The 21,014-nt window shown below is 55.3% G+C and overlaps 1 protein-coding gene across 1 annotated transcript in view; it reads right to left on the reverse strand.

Annotated features, from left to right (window-relative positions):
* LOC143781256 (uncharacterized) overlaps positions 1–21,014 on the reverse strand; it is a 177,364-nt gene that overhangs the window by 102,078 nt on the left and 54,272 nt on the right. The window contains exons 6-7 of the mRNA XM_077267750.1: positions 16,286–16,426; positions 3,851–4,229 (exon numbers count right to left, since the gene is read on the reverse strand). Coding sequence (XP_077123865.1) covers positions 3,851–4,229; positions 16,286–16,426 — 520 coding nt within the window. The remainder of the gene's footprint in view (positions 1–3,850; positions 4,230–16,285; positions 16,427–21,014) is intronic.

The raw sequence follows: 21,014 nt of genomic DNA on the forward strand, positions 1-21,014 counted from the left end.
AAGTGTTGTTTAAAGTTTGCAACAAGCCACCTGGGAGACACCAAACATGTGGAAGAAGGTGCTCTGGTCAGATGAAACCAAAATCGAACTTTTTGGCAACAATGCCAAACGATATGTTTGATGTAAAGGCAACACAGCTCATCACCCTGAACACACCATCCCCACTGTCAAGCATGGTGGTGGCAGCATCGTGGTTTGGGCCTGCTCTTCTTCAGCAGGGACAGGGAAGATGTTTAAAATTGATAAGAAGATGGATGGTGCCACATACAGGACCATTCTAGAAGAAAACCTGTTGGAGTCTGCAAAAGACCTGAGACTGGGATGGAGATTTGTTTTCCAACAAGACAATTATCCCAAACATAAAGCAAAATCTACAATGGAATGGTTCACAAATAAACGTATCCAGGTGTTAGAATGGCCAAGTCACAGTCCAGACCTCAATCCAATCGAGAATCTGTGGAAAGAGCTGAAAACTGCTGTTCACAAATGATCTCCATCAAACCTCACTGAGCTCGAGCTGTTTGCCAAGGAAGAACGGGCGAGAATTTCAGTCTCTCGATGTACAAAACTGATAGAGACAAACCCCAAGAGACTTGTAATCGCAGCAAAAGGTGGCGCAACAAAGTATTAAGTTACAGGGGCCGAATAATATTGCACGCCCCACTGTTCAGTTTTTGAATTGCGACAAAAATGTAAAATAACCAATAAATTTCGTTCAACTTCACAATTGTGTTCCACTTGTTGTTGATTCTTCACCAAAAATTTACATTTGGTATCTTTATGTTTGAAGCATGATATGTGGGAAAAGGCTGAAAAGTTCCAGGGGCCGAATACTTTCGCAAGGCACTGTATATACACACCCCTCATATATATATACACCCCCTCTATACATTATATACACCCCCCTCCATACATTATATACACCCCCCTCCATACATTATATACACCCCCCTCCATACATTATATACACCCCCTCCATACATTATATACACCCCCTCCATACATTATATACACCCCCTCCATACATTATATACACCCCCCTCCATACATTATATACACCCCCTCCATACATTATATACACCCCCTCCATACATTATATACACCCCCTCGATACATTATATACACCCCCTCCATACATTATATACACCCTCCATACATTATATACACCCCTCTCCATACATTATATACACCCTCCATGCATTATATACACCCCCTCCATACATTATATACACCCCCTCCATACATTATATACACCTCCCTCCATACATTATATACACCCCCATATACAATATATACACACCCCTCCATACATTATATACACCCCCCTCGATACATTATATACACCCTCCATACATTATATACACCCCTCTCCATACATTATATACACCCTCCATGCATTATATACACCCCCTCCATACATTATATACACCCCCTCCATACATTATATACACCCCCCTCCATACATTATATACACCCCCATATACAATATATACACACCCCTCCATACATTATATACACCCCCTCCATACATTATATACACCCTCCATACATTATTCCCCCATCCATACATTATATACACCCCCCTCCATACATTATATACACCCCCTCCATACATTATATACACCCCCCTCCATACATTATATACACCCCCTCCATACATTATATACACCCCCCTCCATACATTATATACACCCCCTCCATACATTATATACACCTCCCTCCATACATATACACCCTCCATACATTATATACACCCCCATATACATTATATACACCCCCCCTCCATACATTATATACACCCCCCTCCATACATTATATACACCCCCTCCATATGTTATATACACCCCATATACAATATATACACCCCCCTCCATACATTATATACACCCTCCATACATTATATACACCTCCTCCATACATTATATACACCCCCTCCATACATTATATACACCCTCCATACATTATTCCCCCTCCATACATTATTTCCCCCTCCATACATTATATACACCCCCTCCATACATTATATACACCCCCTCGATACATTATATACACCCCCCTCCATACATTATATACACCCCCTCCATACATTATATACACCCCCTCCATACATTATATACACCTCATCGATACATTATATACACCCCCCTCCATATATTATATACACCCCCATATACATTATATACACCCCCTCCATACATTATATACACCACCTCCATACATTATATACACCCCCCTCCATACATTATATACACCCCCTCCATACATTATATACACCCCCTCCATACATTATATACACCCCCTCCATACATTATATACACCCCCCTCCATACATTATATACACCCCCTCCATACATTATATACACCCCCTCCATACATTATATACACCCCCTCCATACATTATATACACCCCCTCCATACATTATATACACCCCCTCGATACATTATATACACCCCCTCGATACATTATATACACCCTCCATACATTATATACACCCCTCTCCATACATTATATACACCCTCCATGCATTATATACACCCCCTCCATACATTATATACACCCCCTCCATACATTATATACACCTCCCTCCATACATTATATACACCCCCATATACAATATATACACACCCCTCCATACATTATATACACCCCCTCGATACATTATATACACCCTCCATACATTATATACACCCCTCTCCATACATTATATACACCCCTCCATACATTATATACACCCCCTCCATACATTATATACACCCCCCTCCATACATTATATACACCCCCATATACAATATATACACACCCCTCCATACATTATATACACCCCCTCCATACATTATATACACCCTCCATACATTATTCCCCCCTCCATACATTATATACACCCCCCTCCATACATTATATACACCCCCCCTCCATACATTATATACACCCTCCATACATTATATACACCCCCCTCCATACATTATATACACCCCCCTCCATACATTATATACACCCCCCTCCATACATTATATACACCCCCTCCATACATTATATACACCTCCCTCCATACATATACACCCTCCATACATTATATACACCCCCATATACATTATATACACCCCCCCTCCATACATTATATACACCCCCTCCATACATTATATACACCCCCTCCATATGTTATATACACCCCATATACAATATATACACCCCCCTCCATACATTATATACACCCTCCATACATTATATACACCTCCTCCATACATTATATACACCCCCTCCATACATTATATACACCCTCCATACATTATTCCCCCTCCATACATTATATACACCCCCTCCATACATTATATACACCCCCTCGATACATTATATACACCCCCCTCCATACATTATATACACCCCTCCATACATTATATACACCCCCTCCATACATTATATACACCTCATCGATACATTATATACACCCCCCTCCATATATTATATACACCCCCATATACATTATATACACCCCCTCCATACATTATATACACCACCTCCATACATTATATACACCCCCCTCCATACATTATATACACCCCCTCGATACATTATATACACCCCCCTCCATACATTATATACACCCCCTCCATACATTATATACACCCCCCTCCATACATTATATACACCTCATCGATACATTATATACACCCCCCTCCATATATTATATACACCCCCATATACATTATATACACCCCCCTCCATACATTATATACACCTCCCTCCATACATTATATACACCCCCATATACATTATATACACCCCCCTCCATACATTATATACACCCCCCTCCATATGTTATATACACCCCCATATACATTATATACACACCCCAGCTGTGCAGCGCTGAAGGTTCTGCCACCATGTGGATGTTGGGAGTCACTGCCTGGGCCGGAGAGCGGAGGATGGGCAACAGCTTGTCCCCCTGCATCATCAACTGGGCTGCGTCACACACAGGGGGCTCCGAGGAGGAATTGAGGGGCCCTGAGGTGGTGTGGGCCCCGGGGTGCACACAGATGGTGGCGCTGGGGGTCAGTCCCAGCTCCTGGAGGCTGCGGGGCAGATCCTCATCTGTGAAGCGTCTGCTGGGAAAAGTCTGTAACAATGTGCCGGGAGTCGGGAGCAGCGAGCTCACATGATCGTGCACGGCCTGCAGCCTCGAGTCACCGGCCAGCGACAGCCGCACACACTGACCGGACGGCAGGCGCACCTGCAAGAGAGCAGGGAGACAGTTACAGAGCGGGGGAGGCGACAACCAGCTGACACCCGTCACAGCTAAGCCGACACCGACACAGACGACACCCGTCACAGCAAAGCCGACACCGACACAGACAAAACCCGTCACAGCAAAGCCGACACCCGACACAGCAAAGCCGACACCGACACAGACGACACCCGTCACAGCAAAGCCGACACCGACACAGCAAAGCCGACACCGACACAGACGACACCCGTCACAGCAAAGCCGACACCCGACACAGCAAAGCCGACACCGACACAGACGACACCCGTCACAGCAAAGCCGACACCCGACACAGCAAAGCCGACACCGACAGACGACACCCGTCACAGCAAAGCCGACACCTGACACAGCAAAGCCGACACCGACACAGACGACACCCGTCACAGCAAAGCCGACACCCGACACAGCAAAGCCGACACAGACGACACCCGTCACAGCAAAGCCGACACCCGACACAAACGACACCCGTCACAGCTAAGCCGACACCCGACACAGCAAAACCGACACCGACACAGACGACACCCGTCACAGCAAAGCCGACACCCGACACAAACGACACCCGTCACAGCAAAGCCGACACCGACACAGACTAAACCCGTCACAGCAAAGCCGACACCCGACACAGACGACACCCGTCACAGCAAAGCCGACACCCGTCACAGCAAAGCCGACACCGACACAGACAAAACCCGTCACAGCAAAGCCGACACCCGACACAGCAAAGCCGACACCCGTCACAGACGACACCCGAAACAGATGACACCCGTCACAGCAAAGCCGACGCCGACACAGCAAAGCCGACACCGACACAGACGACACCCGTCACAGCAAAGCCGACACCCGACACAGCAAAGCCGACACCGACACAGACGACACCCGTCACAGCAAAGCCGACACCCGACACAGCAAAGCCGACACCGACACAGACGATACCCGTCACAGCAAAGCCGACACCCGACACAGCAAAGCCGACACCGACGACACCCGTCACAGCAAAGCCGACACCCGACACAAACGACACCCGTCACAGCTAAGCCGACACCCGACACAGCAAAGCCGACACCGACACAGATGACACCCGTCACAGCAAAGCCGACACAGCAAAGCCGACACCCGTCACAGACGACACCCGAAACAGATGACACCCGACACAGCAAAGCCGACACCGACACAGACGACACCCGTCACAGCAAAGCCGACACCCGACACAGCAAAGCCGACACCGACGACACCCGTCACAGAAAAGCCGACACCCGACACAGCAAAGCCGACACCGACACAGACGACACCCGTCACAGCAAAGCCGACACCCGACACAGCAAAGCCGACACCGACACAGACGACACCCGTCACAGCAGAGCCGACACCCGACACAAACGACACCCGTCACAGCTAAGCCGACACCCGACACAGCAAAGCCGACACCGACACAGATGACACCCGTCACAGCAAAGCCGACACCCGACACAAACGACACCCGTCACAGCAAAGCCGACACCGACACAGACGACACCCGTCACAGCAAAGCCGACACCCGACACAGCAAAGCCGACACCGACACAGACGACACCCGTCACAGCAAAGCCGACACCCGACACAGCAAAGCCGACACCCGACACAGACGACACCCGTCACAGCAAAGCCGACACCCGACACAGCAAAGCCGACACCGACACAGACGACACCCGTCACAGCAAAGCCGACACCTGACACAAACGACACCCGTCACAGCTAAGCCAACACCCGACACAGCAAAGCCGACACCGACACAGACGACACCCGTCACAGCAAAGCCGACACCCGACACAAACGACACCCGTCACAGCAAAGCCGACACCCGTCACAGCAAAGCCGACACCCGACACAGACGACACCCGTCACAGCAAAGCCGACACCCGACACAGACGACAGCCGTCACAGCAAAGCCGACACCCGTCACAGCAAAGCCGACACCCGACACAGACGACACCCGACACAGACGACACCCGACACAGACGACACCCAACACAGCAAAGCCGACACCCGACACAGACGACACCCGAAACAGCGAAGCCGACACCCGACACAGACGACACCTGTCACAGCAAAGCCGACGCCCGACACCCGAAACAGCGAAGCCGACACCCGACACAGACGACACCCGTCACAGCAAAGCCGACACCCGACACAGACGACACCCGACACAGACGACACCCGTTACAGCAAAGCCGACACCCGACACAGCAAAGCCGACACCGACACAGACGACACCCGTCACAGCAAAGCCGACACCGACACAGACGACACCCGTCACAGCAAAGCCGACACCCGACACAAACGACACCCGTCACAGCTAAGCTGACACCCGACACAGCAAAGCCGACACCGACACAGATGACACCCGTCACAGCAAAGCCGACACCCGACACAAACGACACCCGTCACAGCAAAGCCGACACCCACGACACCCGACACAGACGACACCCGTCACAGCAAAGCCGACACCCGACACAGACGACACCCGTCACAGCAAAGCCGACACCCGACACAGCAAAGCCGACACCGACACAGACGACACCCGTCACAGCAAAGCCGACACCCGACACAGCAAAGCCGACACCCGACACAGACGACACCCATCACAGCAAAGCCGACACCCGACACAGCAAAGCCGACACCGACACAGACGACACCCGTCACAGCAAAGCCGACACCTGACACAAACGACACCCGTCACAGCTAAGCCAACACCCGACACAGCAAAGCCGACACCGACACAGACGACACCCGTCACAGCAAAGCCGACACCCGACACAAACGACACCCGTCACAGCAAAGCCGACACCCGTCACAGCAAAGCCGACACCCGACACAGACGACACCCGTCACAGCAAAGCCGACACCCGACACAGACGACAGCCGTCACAGCAAAGCCGACACCCGTCACAGCAAAGCCGACACCCGACACAGACGACACCCGACACAGACGACACCCGACACAGACGACACCCAACACAGCAAAGCCGACACCCGACACAGACGACACCCGAAACAGCGAAGCCGACACCCGACACAGACGACACCTGTCACAGCAAAGCCGACGCCCGACACCCGAAACAGCGAAGCCGACACCCGACACAGACGACACCCGTCACAGCAAAGCCGACACCCGACACAGACGACACCCGACACAGACGACACCCGTTACAGCAAAGCCGACACCCGACACAGCAAAGCCGACACCGACACAGACGACACCCGTCACAGCAAAGCCGACACCGACACAGACGACACCCGTCACAGCAAAGCCGACACCCGACACAAACGACACCCGTCACAGCTAAGCTGACACCCGACACAGCAAAGCCGACACCGACACAGATGACACCCGTCACAGCAAAGCCGACACCCGACACAAACGACACCCGTCACAGCAAAGCCGACACCCACGACACCCGACACAGACGACACCCGTCACAGCAAAGCCGACACCCGACACAGACGACACCCGTCACAGCAAAGCCGACACCCGACACAGCAAAGCCGACACCGACACAGACGACACCCGTCACAGCAAAGCCGACACCCGACACAGCAAAGCCGACACCCGACACAGACGACACCCATCACAGCAAAGCCGACACCCGACACAGCAAAGCCGACACCGACACAGACGACACCCGTCACAGCAAAGCCGACACCCGACACAAACGACACCCGTCACAGCTAAGCCGACAACCGACACAGCAAAGCCGACACCGACACAGATGACACCCGTCACAGCAAAGCCGACACCCGACACAAACGACACCCGTCACAGCAAAGCCGACACCCACGACACCCGACACAGACGACACCCGTCACAGCAAAGCCGACACCGACACAGACGACACCCGTCACAGCAAAGCCGACACCCGACACAGCAAAGCCGACACCCGACACAGACGACACCCGTCACAGCAAAGCCGACACCCGACACAGACGACACCCGTCACAGCAAAGCCGACACCCGACACAGCAAAGCCGACACCGACACAGACGACACCCGTCACAGCAAAGCCGACACCCGACACAGCAAAGCCGACACCCGACACAGACGACACCCATCACAGCAAAGCCGACACCCGACACAGCAAAGCCGACACCGACACAGACGACACCCGTCACAGCAAAGCCGACACCTGACACAAACGACACCCGTCACAGCTAAGCCAACACCCGACACAGCAAAGCCGACACCGACACAGACGACACCCGTCACAGCAAAGCCGACACCCGACACAAACGACACCCGTCACAGCAAAGCCGACACCCGTCACAGCAAAGCCGACACCCGACACAGACGACACCCGTCACAGCAAAGCCGACACCCGACACAGACGACAGCCGTCACAGCAAAGCCGACACCCGTCACAGCAAAGCCGACACCCGACACAGACGACACCCGACACAGACGACACCCGACACAGACGACACCCAACACAGCAAAGCCGACACCCGACACAGACGACACCCGAAACAGCGAAGCCGACACCCGACACAGACGACACCTGTCACAGCAAAGCCGACGCCCGACACCCGAAACAGCGAAGCCGACACCCGACACAGACGACACCCGTCACAGCAAAGCCGACACCCGACACAGACGACACCCGACACAGACGACACCCGTTACAGCAAAGCCGACACCCGACACAGCAAAGCCGACACCGACACAGACGACACCCGTCACAGCAAAGCCGACACCGACACAGACGACACCCGTCACAGCAAAGCCGACACCCGACACAAACGACACCCGTCACAGCTAAGCTGACACCCGACACAGCAAAGCCGACACCGACACAGATGACACCCGTCACAGCAAAGCCGACACCCGACACAAACGACACCCGTCACAGCAAAGCCGACACCCACGACACCCGACACAGACGACACCCGTCACAGCAAAGCCGACACCCGACACAGACGACACCCGTCACAGCAAAGCCGACACCCGACACAGCAAAGCCGACACCGACACAGACGACACCCGTCACAGCAAAGCCGACACCCGACACAGCAAAGCCGACACCCGACACAGACGACACCCATCACAGCAAAGCCGACACCCGACACAGCAAAGCCGACACCGACACAGACGACACCCGTCACAGCAAAGCCGACACCCGACACAAACGACACCCGTCACAGCTAAGCCGACAACCGACACAGCAAAGCCGACACCGACACAGATGACACCCGTCACAGCAAAGCCGACACCCGACACAAACGACACCCGTCACAGCAAAGCCGACACCCACGACACCCGACACAGACGACACCCGTCACAGCAAAGCCGACACCGACACAGACGACACCCGTCACAGCAAAGCCGACACCCGACACAGCAAAGCCGACACCGACACAGACGACACCCGTCACAGCAAAGCCGACACCCGACACAAACGACACCCGTCACAGCAAAGCCGACACCCGTCACAGCAAAGCCGACACCCGACACAGCAAAGCCGACACCCGACACAGACGACACCCGTCACAGCAAAGCCGACACCCGACACAAACGACACCCGTCACAGCAAAGCCGACACCCGTCACAGCAAAGCCGACACCCGACACAGACGACACCCGTCACAGCAAAGCCGACACCCGACACCCGTCACAGCAAAGCCGACACCCGTCACAGCAAAGCCAACACCCGACAGACGACACCCGACACAGTCGACACCCGACACAGACGACACCCATCACAGCAAAGCCGACACCCGACACAGACGACACCCGAAACAGCGAAGCCGACACCCGACACAGACGACACCTGTCACAGCAAAGCCGACACCCGAAACAGCGAAGCCGACACCCGACACAGACGACACCCGTCACAGCAAAGCCGACACCCGACACAGACGACACCCGTCACAGCAAAGCCGACACAGACGACACCCGTCACAGCAAAGCCGACACCCGACACAGACGACACCCGTCACAGCAAAGCCGACACCCGACACAGACGACACCCGACACAGACGACACCCGTCACAGCAAAGCCGACACCCGACACAGACGACACCCGACACAGACGACACCCGACACAGACGACACCTGACACAGACGACACCCGACACAGACGACACCCGACACAGACGACACCCGTCACAGTAAAGCCGACACCCGACACAGACGACACCCGAAACAGCGAAGCCGACACCCGACACAGATGACACCCGACACAGACGACACCTGACACAGACGACACCCATCACAGCAAAGCCGACACCCGACACAGACGACACCCGAAACAGCGAAGCCGACACCCGACACAGACGACACCTGTCACAGCAAAGCCGACACCCGACACCCGAAACAGCGAAGCCGACACCGGACACAGACGACACCCGTCACAGCAAAGCCGACACCCGACACAGCGAAGCCGACACCCGACACAGACGACACCTGTCACAGCAAAGCCGACACCCGACACCCGAAACAGCGAAGCCGACACCCGACACAGACGACACCCGTCACAACAAAGCCGACACCCGACACAGACGACACCCGACACAGACGACACCCGACACAGACGACACCCGTCACAGCAAAGCCGACACCCGACACAGACGACACCCGAAACAGCAAAGCCGACACCCGACACAGACGACACCCGACACAGACGACACCCGACACAGACGACACCCGTCACAGCAAAGCCGACACCCGTCACAGCAAAGCCGACACCCGTCACAGACGACACCCGAAACAGCAAAGCCGACACCAGACAGACGACACCCGACACAGACGACACCCGTCACAGCAAAGCAGACACCCGAAACAGACGACACCCGTCACAGCAAAGCCAACACCCGACAGACGACACCCGAAACAGCGAAGCCGACACCCGACACAGACGACACCCGTCACAGCAAAGCCGACACCCGACACAGACAACACCCGACACAGACGACACCCGAAACAGCGAAGCCGACACCCGACACAGACGACACCCGTCACAGCAAAGCCGACACCCGACAAAGACGACACCCGTCACAGCAAAGCCGACACCCGACACAGACGACACCCGACACAGACGACACCCGACACAGATGACACCCGACACAGACGACACCCGACACAGACGACACCCGACACAGACGACACCCGACACAGACGACACCCGTCACAGCAAAGCCGACACCCGACACAGACGACACCCGAAACAGCGAAGCCGACACCCGACACAGACGACACCCGACACAGACGACACCTGACACAGACGACACCCATCACAGCAAAGCCGACACCCGACACAGACGACACCCGAAACAGCGAAGCCGACACCCGACACAGACGACACCTGTCACAGCAAAGCCGACACCTGACACCCGAAACAGCGAAGCCGACACCGGACACAGACGACACCCGTCACAGCAAAGCCGACACCCGACACAGACGACACCCGACACAGACGACACCCGACACAGACGACACCCGTCACAGCAAAGCCGACACCCGACACAGCAAAGCCGACACCCGACACAGACGACACCCGTCACAGCAAAGCCGACACCCGACACAGCAAAGCCGACACCGACACAGACGACACCCGTCACAGCAAAGCCGACACCCGACACAAACGACACCCGTCACAGCTAAGCCGACACCCGACACAGCAAAGCCGACACCGACGACACCCGTCACAGCAAAGCCGACACCCGACACAAACGACACCCGTCACAGCAAAGCCGACACCCGTCACAGCAAAGCCGACACCCGACACAGACGACACCCGTCACAGCAAAGCCGACACCCGACACAGACGACACCCATCACAGCAAAGCCGACACCCGTCACAGCAAAGCCGACACCCGACAGACGACACCCGACACAGACGACACCCGACACAGACGACACCCGACACAGACGACACCCATCACAGCAAAGCCGACACCCGACACAGACGACACCCGAAACAGCGAAGCCGACACAGACGACACCTGTCACAGCAAAGCCGACACCCGACACCCGAAACAGCGAAGCCGACACCCGACACAGACGACACCCGTCACAGCAAAGCCGACACCCGACACAGACGACACCCGACACAGACGACACCCGTCACAGCAAAGCCGACACCCGACACAGACGACACCCGACACAGACGACACCCGACACAGACGACACCCGACACAGACGACACCCGACACAGACGACACCCGTCACAGCAAAGCCGACACCCGACACAGACGACACCCGAAACAGCGAAGCCGACACCCGACACAGACGACACCCGACACAGACGACACCCGACACAGACGACACCCATCACAGCAAAGCCGACACCCGACACAGCGAAGCCGACACCCGACACAGATGACACCTGTCACAGCAAAGCCGACACCCGACACCCAAAACAGCGAAGCCGACACCCGACACAGACGACACCCGTCACAGCAAAGCCGACACCCGACACAGACGACACCCGACACAGACGACACCCGACACAGACGACACCCGTCACAGCAAAGCCGACACCCGACACAGACGACACCCGACACAGCAAAGCCGACACCAGACACAGACGACACCCGACACAGACGACACCCGACACAGACGACACCCGACACAGCAAAGCCGACACCCGTCACAGCAAAGCCGACACCCGTCACAGACGACACCCGAAACAGCAAAGCCGACACCAGACAGACGACACCCGACACAGACGACACCCGTCACAGCAAAGCCGACACCCGAAACAGACGACACCCGTCACAGCAAAGCCAACACCCGACACAGACGACACCCGAAACAGCGAAGCCGACACCCGACACAGACGACACCCGAAACAGCGAAGCCGACGCCCGACACAGACGACACCCGTCACAGCAAAGCCGACACCCGACACAGACAACACCCGACACAGACGACACCCGAAACAGCGAAGCCGACGCCCGACACAGACGACACCCGTCACAGCAAAGCCGACACCCGACAAAGCCAACACCCGACACAGACGACACCCGAAACAGCGAAGCCGACACCCGACACAGACGACACCCGAAACAGCGAAGCCGACGCCCGACACAGACGACACCCGTCACAGCAAAGCCGACACCCGACACAGACAACACCCGACACAGACGACACCCGAAACAGCGAAGCCGACGCCCGACACAGACGACACCCGTCACAGCAAAGCCGACACCCGACACAGACAACACCCGACACAGACGACACCCGTCACAGCAAAGCCGACACCCGACACAGACGACACCCGACACAGACGACACCCGTCACAGCAAAGCCGACACCCGACACAGACGACACCCGACACAGACGACACCCGACACAGACGACACCCGACACAGACGACACCCGACACAGACGACACCCGACACAGACGACACAAGTCACAGCAAAGCCGACACCCGACACAGACGACACCCGAAACAGCGAAGCCGACACCCGACACAGACGACACCCGACACAGACGACACCTGACACAGACGACACCCATCACAGCAAAGCCGACACCCGACACAGACGACACCCGAAACAGCGAAGCCGACACCCGACACAGACGACACCTGTCACAGCAAAGCTGACACCCGACACCCGAAACAGCGAAGCCGACACCCGACACAGACGACACCCGTCACAGACGACACCCGACACAGACGACACCGACGACACCCGACACAGACGACACCCGTCACAGCAAAGCCGACACCCGACACAGACGACACCCGAAACAGCAAAGCCGACACCAGACACAGACGACACCCGACAGACGACACCCGACACAGACGACACCCGTCACAGCAAAGCCGACACCCGTCACAGCAAAGCCGACACCCGTCACAGACGACACCCGAAACAGCAAAGCCGACACCAGACAGACGACACCCGACACCCGTCACAGCAAAGCCGACACCCGAAACAGACGACACCCGTCACAGCAAAGCCAACACCCGACACAGACGACACCCGAAACAGCGAAGCCGACACCCGACACAGACGACACCCGTTACAGCAAAGCCGACACCCGTCACAGCAAAGCCGACACCCGACACAGACGACACCCGTCACAGACGACACATGTCACAGCAAAGCCGACACCAGACAGACGACACCCGACACAGACGACACCTGTCACAGACGACACCCGAAACAGCGAAGCCGACACCCGACACAGACGACACCCGTCACTGCGAAGCCAACACTTGACACTGACGACACCCGTCACAGCAAAGCCGACACCCGTCACAGCAACGCCGACACCCGACACAGAGACGACACCCGTCACAGACGACACGTCACAGCAAAGCCGACACCCGACACAGATGACACCCGTCACTGCGAAGCCGACACTTGACACAGACGACACCCGTCACAGCAAAGCCGACACCCGACACAGACGACACCCGTCACTGCGAAGCCGACACTTGACAGACGACACCCGTCACAGCAAAGCCGACACCCGTCACAGCAAAGCCGACACCTGACACAGACGACACCCGTCACAGACGACACATGTCACAGCAAAGCCGACACCGACACAGACGACACCCGTCACTGCGAAGCCGACACTTGACACAGACGACACCCGTCACAGCAAAGCCGACACCCGACACAGACGACACCCGTCACAGCGAAGCCGACACCCGACACAGACGACACTCGTCACAGCAAAGCCGACACCCGTCACAGACGACACGTCACAGCAAAGCCGACACTTGACACAGACGACACCCGTCACAGCAAAGCCGACACCCGACAGACGACACCCGTCACTGCGAAGCCGACACTTGACACAGACGACACCCGTCACAGCAAAGCCGACACCCGTCACAGCAAATCCGACACCTGACACAGACGACACAGCAAAGCCGACACCCGACAGACGACACCCGACACAGCAAAGCCGACACCCAACACAGACGACACGTGTCACAGCGAAGCTGACACCCGACAGACGACACCAGACACAACAAAGCCGACACCCGACACAGCGAAGCCGACACCCGACACAGACGACACCCGTCACAGACGACACCCGACACCCGTCACAGCGAAGCCGACACCCGACACAGAGGACACCCGACAGACGACACCCGACACAGCGAAGCCGACACCCGATACAGACGACACTCGTCACAGCAAAGCCGACACCCGACACAGACGACACCCGTCACAGCAAAGCCGACACCCGACACAGACGACACCCGACACAGACGACACCCGTCACAGCAAAGCCGACACCCGAAACAGACGACACCCGACACAGACGACACCCGTCACAGCGAAGCCGACACCCACGACACTCGTCACAGCAAAGCCGACACCCGTCACAGACGACACCCGTCACAGACGACACATGTCATAGCAAAGCCGACACCCGACACAGACGACACCCGTCACAGCGAAGCCGACACCCGACACAGACGACACCAGACACAGCAAAGCCAACACCCGACACAGACGACACCCGTCACAGCAAAGCCGACACCCGACACAGACGACACCCGTCACAGCGAAGCCGACACCCGACACAGACGACACCCATCACAGCAAAGCCGACACCCGTCACCCGTCACAGACGACACATGTCATAGCAAAGCCGACACCCGACACAGACGACACCCATCACAGCAAAGCCGACACCCGACACCTGTCACAGACGACATCCGATACAGACGACAGTCGACACAGCAAAGCTGACACCCGACAGAGACGACACCCATCACAAACGACATCCGATACAGACGACAGTCGACACAGCAAAGCCCACACCTGACACAGACGACATATGACACTGGACAACCGACGCATGACATCCGACACGTGCGACACCCGACATAGGCGACAAGCGGCAGAGCACCACCAGCAACCGCAGACACTAATCTGTAAAGAAGCATGCCAGTGGGGGAGGGGACACGACAATCAACACATCACATCTGACAATCAGAAGATCACACATGGCAATAGTCAGGATATAAGACACCGGGGACCTCACACAACTTCTATAGGGCCCCACAGGCTGCGCTCACCATCAGAGTGCAGTGATCGTGGGCGGTGGTGCGGATGGCTGGGTGTTCTCCGCTCTCCAGCCTCTCACTCATTGCAATTTTCTTCTTGTCATGTTGCATCTGCCGATCCTCAGCGATCCGCTGCAGCACCAGATCCCGATCCTGAGGAGATCATATGATGAGACCCCCGAAAAAGATCCCTGTCCCCTACCAGTCACATAACGGGGAAGTGGAGCATGCTCATCACCACCGGGGGGGAGAGAAGGAGCGCACTCTACACCAGCAGGGGGCTGAAAAGTGGAGGGTCTTCTACATCAGGGATCATGGAGGAATGGAGCGTGCTCCACATCACTAGGGGGTGCAGACGAGTGGAGCGCACTCTACACCACCAGGGAGTGTGGAGGATTGGAGCGCACTCTAAACCTCTAGGAAACACGGAGGAGTGGAGCGTGCTCTACATCACCAGAAGGTATGGAGGAATGGAGCACTCTCTACAACACTAGGAGGAGTGGAGCGCACTCTACAACACTAGGAGTGGAGCGCACTCTACACCACTAGGGGGCGCGGAGGAGTGGAGCGCACTCTACAACACTAGGAGGAGCGGAGCGCACTCTACAACACTAGGAGGAGTGGAGCGCACTCTACAGCACTAGGGGGAGTGGAGGAGTGGAGCGCACTCTACAACACTAGGAGGAGTGGAGCGCACTCTACAACACTAGGGGGAGTGGAGGAGTGGAGCGCACTCTACAACACTAGGGGGCGCGGAGGAGTGGAGCGCACTCTACAACACTAGGGGGCACGGAGGAGTGGAGCGCACTCTACAACACTAGGAGGAGTGGAGCGCACTCTACAGCACTAGGGGGAGTGGAGGAGTGGAGCGCACTCTACAACACTAGGAGGAGTGGAGCGCACTCTACAACACTAGGGGGCGCGGAGGAGTGGAGCACACTCTACAACACTAGGGGGCACGGAGGAGTGGAGCGCACTCTACAACACTAGGAGGAGTGGAGCGCACTCTACAACACTAGGGGGAGCGGAGGAGTGGAGCGCACTCTACAACACTAGGGGGCACGGAGGAGTGGAGCGCACTCTACAACACTAGGAGGAGTGGAGCGCACTCTACAACACTAGGGGGAGCGGAGGAGTGGAGCGCACTCTACAACACTAGGGGGAGTGGAGGAGTGGAGCGCACTCTACAACACTAGGGGGTGCGGAGGAGTTGAGCACACTCTACAACACTAGGAGGAGCGGAGGAGTGGAGCGCACTCTACAACACTAGGAGGAGCGGAGGAGTGGAGCGCACTCTACAACAATAGGGGGCGCAGAGAAGTGGAGAACATTCTACAACACTAGGGGGCAGGGAGGAGAGGAGTGCATTCTACACCACTAGGGGGAGCGGAGGAGTGGAGCACACTCTACAACAATAGGGGGAGCGGAGGAGTGGAGCACACTCTAAACCACTAGAGGGAGCGGAGGAGTGGAGCACACTCAACAACACTAGGGGGAGCGGAGGAGTGGAGCACACTCTACAACAATAGGGGGCGCGGAGGAGTGAAGCGCACTCTACAACACTAGGGGCGCGGAGGAGTGGAGCACACTCTACAACACTAGGGGAAGCGGAGGAGTGGAGCACACTCTACAACACTAGGGGGAGCGGAGGAGTGGAGCACACTCTACAACAATAGGGTGCGCGGAGGAGTGGAGCGCACTCTACAACACTAGGGGGCACGGAGAAGTGGAGCGCACTCTACAACACTAGGGGGAGCGGAGGAGTGGAGCACACTCTACAACACTAGGGGGCGCGGAGTGGAGCGCACTCTACAACACTAGGGGGAGCGGAGGAGTGGAGCGCACTCTACAACACTAGGGGGAGCGGAGGAGTGGAGCACTGTTATGACCCCAATGGCGAGGGTCTCAGAGGAACGTGGAAGTCTGCAGAATACAAAAATCCAGCTCATAGGGCAGTGGTAACTGGGTTGACCATATATCTACTCCTAACGCCAACACTAGAAGTAGCCGGGGATCATTCCTACGTAGATTCTAGATGACACGCGCCAGCCGGAGAATCTAGCTACCCCTAGTAGAGGAAAACAAAGACCTTTCTTGCCTCCAGAGAAGGGGACCCCAAAGCTGGATAGAAGCCCCCCACAAATAATGACGGTGAGGTAAGAGGAAATGACAAACACAGAAATGAATCAGGTTTAGCACAGAGAGGCCCGCTTACTGATAGCAGAATAAAGAAAGGTAACTTATATGGTCAACAAAAACCCTATCAAAATCCACACTGGAAATTCAAGAACCCCCGAACCGTCTAACAGTCCGGGGGGAGAACACCAGCCCCCTAGAGCTTCCAGCAAAGGTCAGGATATAGATTTGGAACAAGCTGGACAAAAATACAAAACCAAAACAAATAGCAAAAAGCAAAAGGTAGACTTAGCTGATATAACTGGAACCAGGATCAGTAGACAAGAGCACAGCAGACTAGCTCTGATAACTACGTTGCCAGGCATTGAACTGAAGGTCCAGGGAGCTTATATAGCAACACCCCTAACTAACGACCCAGGTGCGGATAAAAGGAATGACAGAAAAACCAGAGTCAAAAAACTAGTAACCACTAGAGGGAGCAAAAAGCAAATTCACAACAGTACCCCCCCCTTAGTGAGGGGTCATCGAACCCTCACCACGACCACCAGGGCGATCAGGATGAGCGGCATGAAAGGCACGAACTAAATCGGCCGCATGAACATCAGAGGCGACCACCCAGGAATTATCCTCCTGACCATAGCCCTTCCACTTGACCAGGTACTGAAGCCTCCGCCTGGAGAGGCGAGAATCCAAGATCTTCTCCACCACGTACTCCAACTCGCCCTCAACCAACACCGGAGCAGGAGGCTCAGCAGAAGGAACTACAGGCACAATGTACCGCCGCAACAAGGACCTATGAAATACATTGTGAATAGCAAACGACACAGGAAGATCCAGACGAAAAGATACAGGATTAAGGATTTCCAATATCTTGTAAGGCCCAATAAAACGAGGTTTAAATTTGGGAGAGGAGACCTTCATAGGAACAAAGCGGGAAGAAAGCCATACCAAATCCCCAACGCGTAGTCGGGGACCCACACCGCGGCGGCGGTTGGCAAAGCGCTGAGCCTTCTCCTGTGACAACTTCAAGTTGTCCACCACATGATTCCAGATCTGCTGCAACCTATCCACCACAGAATCCACCCCAGGACAGTCAGAAGGCTCCACATGACCCGAAGAAAAGCGAGGATGGAAACCAGAGTTGCAGAAAAAAGGCGAAACCAAGGTGGCGGAACTAGCCCGATTATTAAGGGCAAACTCAGCCAACGGCAAGAATGTCACCCAATCGTCCTGATCAGCAGAGACAAAACACCTCAAATAAGCCTCCAAAGTCTGATTGGTTCGCTCCGTCTGTCCATTAGTCTGAGGATGGAAAGCAGACGAAAACGACAAATCAATGCCCATCCTACTACAAAAGGATCGCCAGAACCTGGAAACGAACTGGGATCCTCTGTCTGACACAATATTCTCAGGGATGCCGTGCAAACGAACCACGTTCTGGAAAAACACAGGAACCAGATCGGAAGAGGAAGGCAGCTTAGGCAAAGGAACCAAATGGACCATCTTGGAGAAGCGATCACATATCACCCAGATAACGGACATGCCCTGAGATAGCGGAAGATCAGAAATGAAATCCATGGAGATATGTGTCCAAGGTCTCTTCGGGACAGGCAAGGGCAAGAGCAAACCGCTGGCACGAGAACAGCAAGGCTTAGCTCGAGCACAAGTCCCACAGGACTGCACAAATGACCGCACATCCCTTGACAAGGAAGGCCACCAAAAGGACCTGGCCACCAGATCTCTGGTGCCAAAAATTCCTGGGTGACCTGCCAACACCGAGGAATGAACCTCGGAAATGACTCTGCTGGTCCACTTATCCGGGACAAACAGTCTGTCAGGTGGACAAGACTCAGGCCTATCAGCCTGAAATCTCTGCAACACACGTCGCAGATCCGGAGAAATAGCTGACAAGATAACTCCATCTTTAAGAATACCAACAGGATCAGCGACTCCAGGAGCATCAGGCACAAAGCTCCTAGAAAGAGCATCGGCCTTCACATTCTTTGAACCTGGTAAATACGAGACAACAAAATCAAAGCGGGAGAAAAACAATGACCAGCGGGCCTGTCTCGGATTAAGGCGTTTAGCAGACTCGAGATACATCAGATTTTTGTGATCAGTCAAGACCACCACACGATGCTTAGCACCCTCGAGCCAATGACGCCACTCCTCAAATGCCCATTTCATGGCCAACAACTCCCGATTGCCCACATCATAATTTCGCTCGGCAGGCGAAAACTTCCTAGAGAAAAAGGCACAAGGTTTCATAACAGAGCAACCAGGGCCTCTCTGCGACAAAACGGCCCCTGCCCCAATCTCCGAAGCATCCACATCAACCTGAAAGGGAAGTGAGACGTCAGGCTGGCACAAAACAGGCGCCGAAGTAAACCGGCGTTTCAACTCCTGGAAAGCCTCCACGGCAGCAGGAGCCCAGTTAGCTACATCGGAGCCCTTCTTGGTCATATCCGTCAAAGGTTTCACAATGCTAGAAAAATTAGCAATAAAACGACGGTAGAAGTTAGCGAAGCCCAAGAACTTCAGAAGACTCTTAACTGACGAGGGCCGAGTCCAATCAAGAATAGCTCGGACCTTGACTGGGTCCATC

The sequence above is a fragment of the Ranitomeya variabilis genome, chromosome 6, assembly GCF_051348905.1.
Source record: "Ranitomeya variabilis isolate aRanVar5 chromosome 6, aRanVar5.hap1, whole genome shotgun sequence".
Classification (NCBI taxonomy): domain Eukaryota; kingdom Metazoa; phylum Chordata; class Amphibia; order Anura; family Dendrobatidae; genus Ranitomeya; species Ranitomeya variabilis.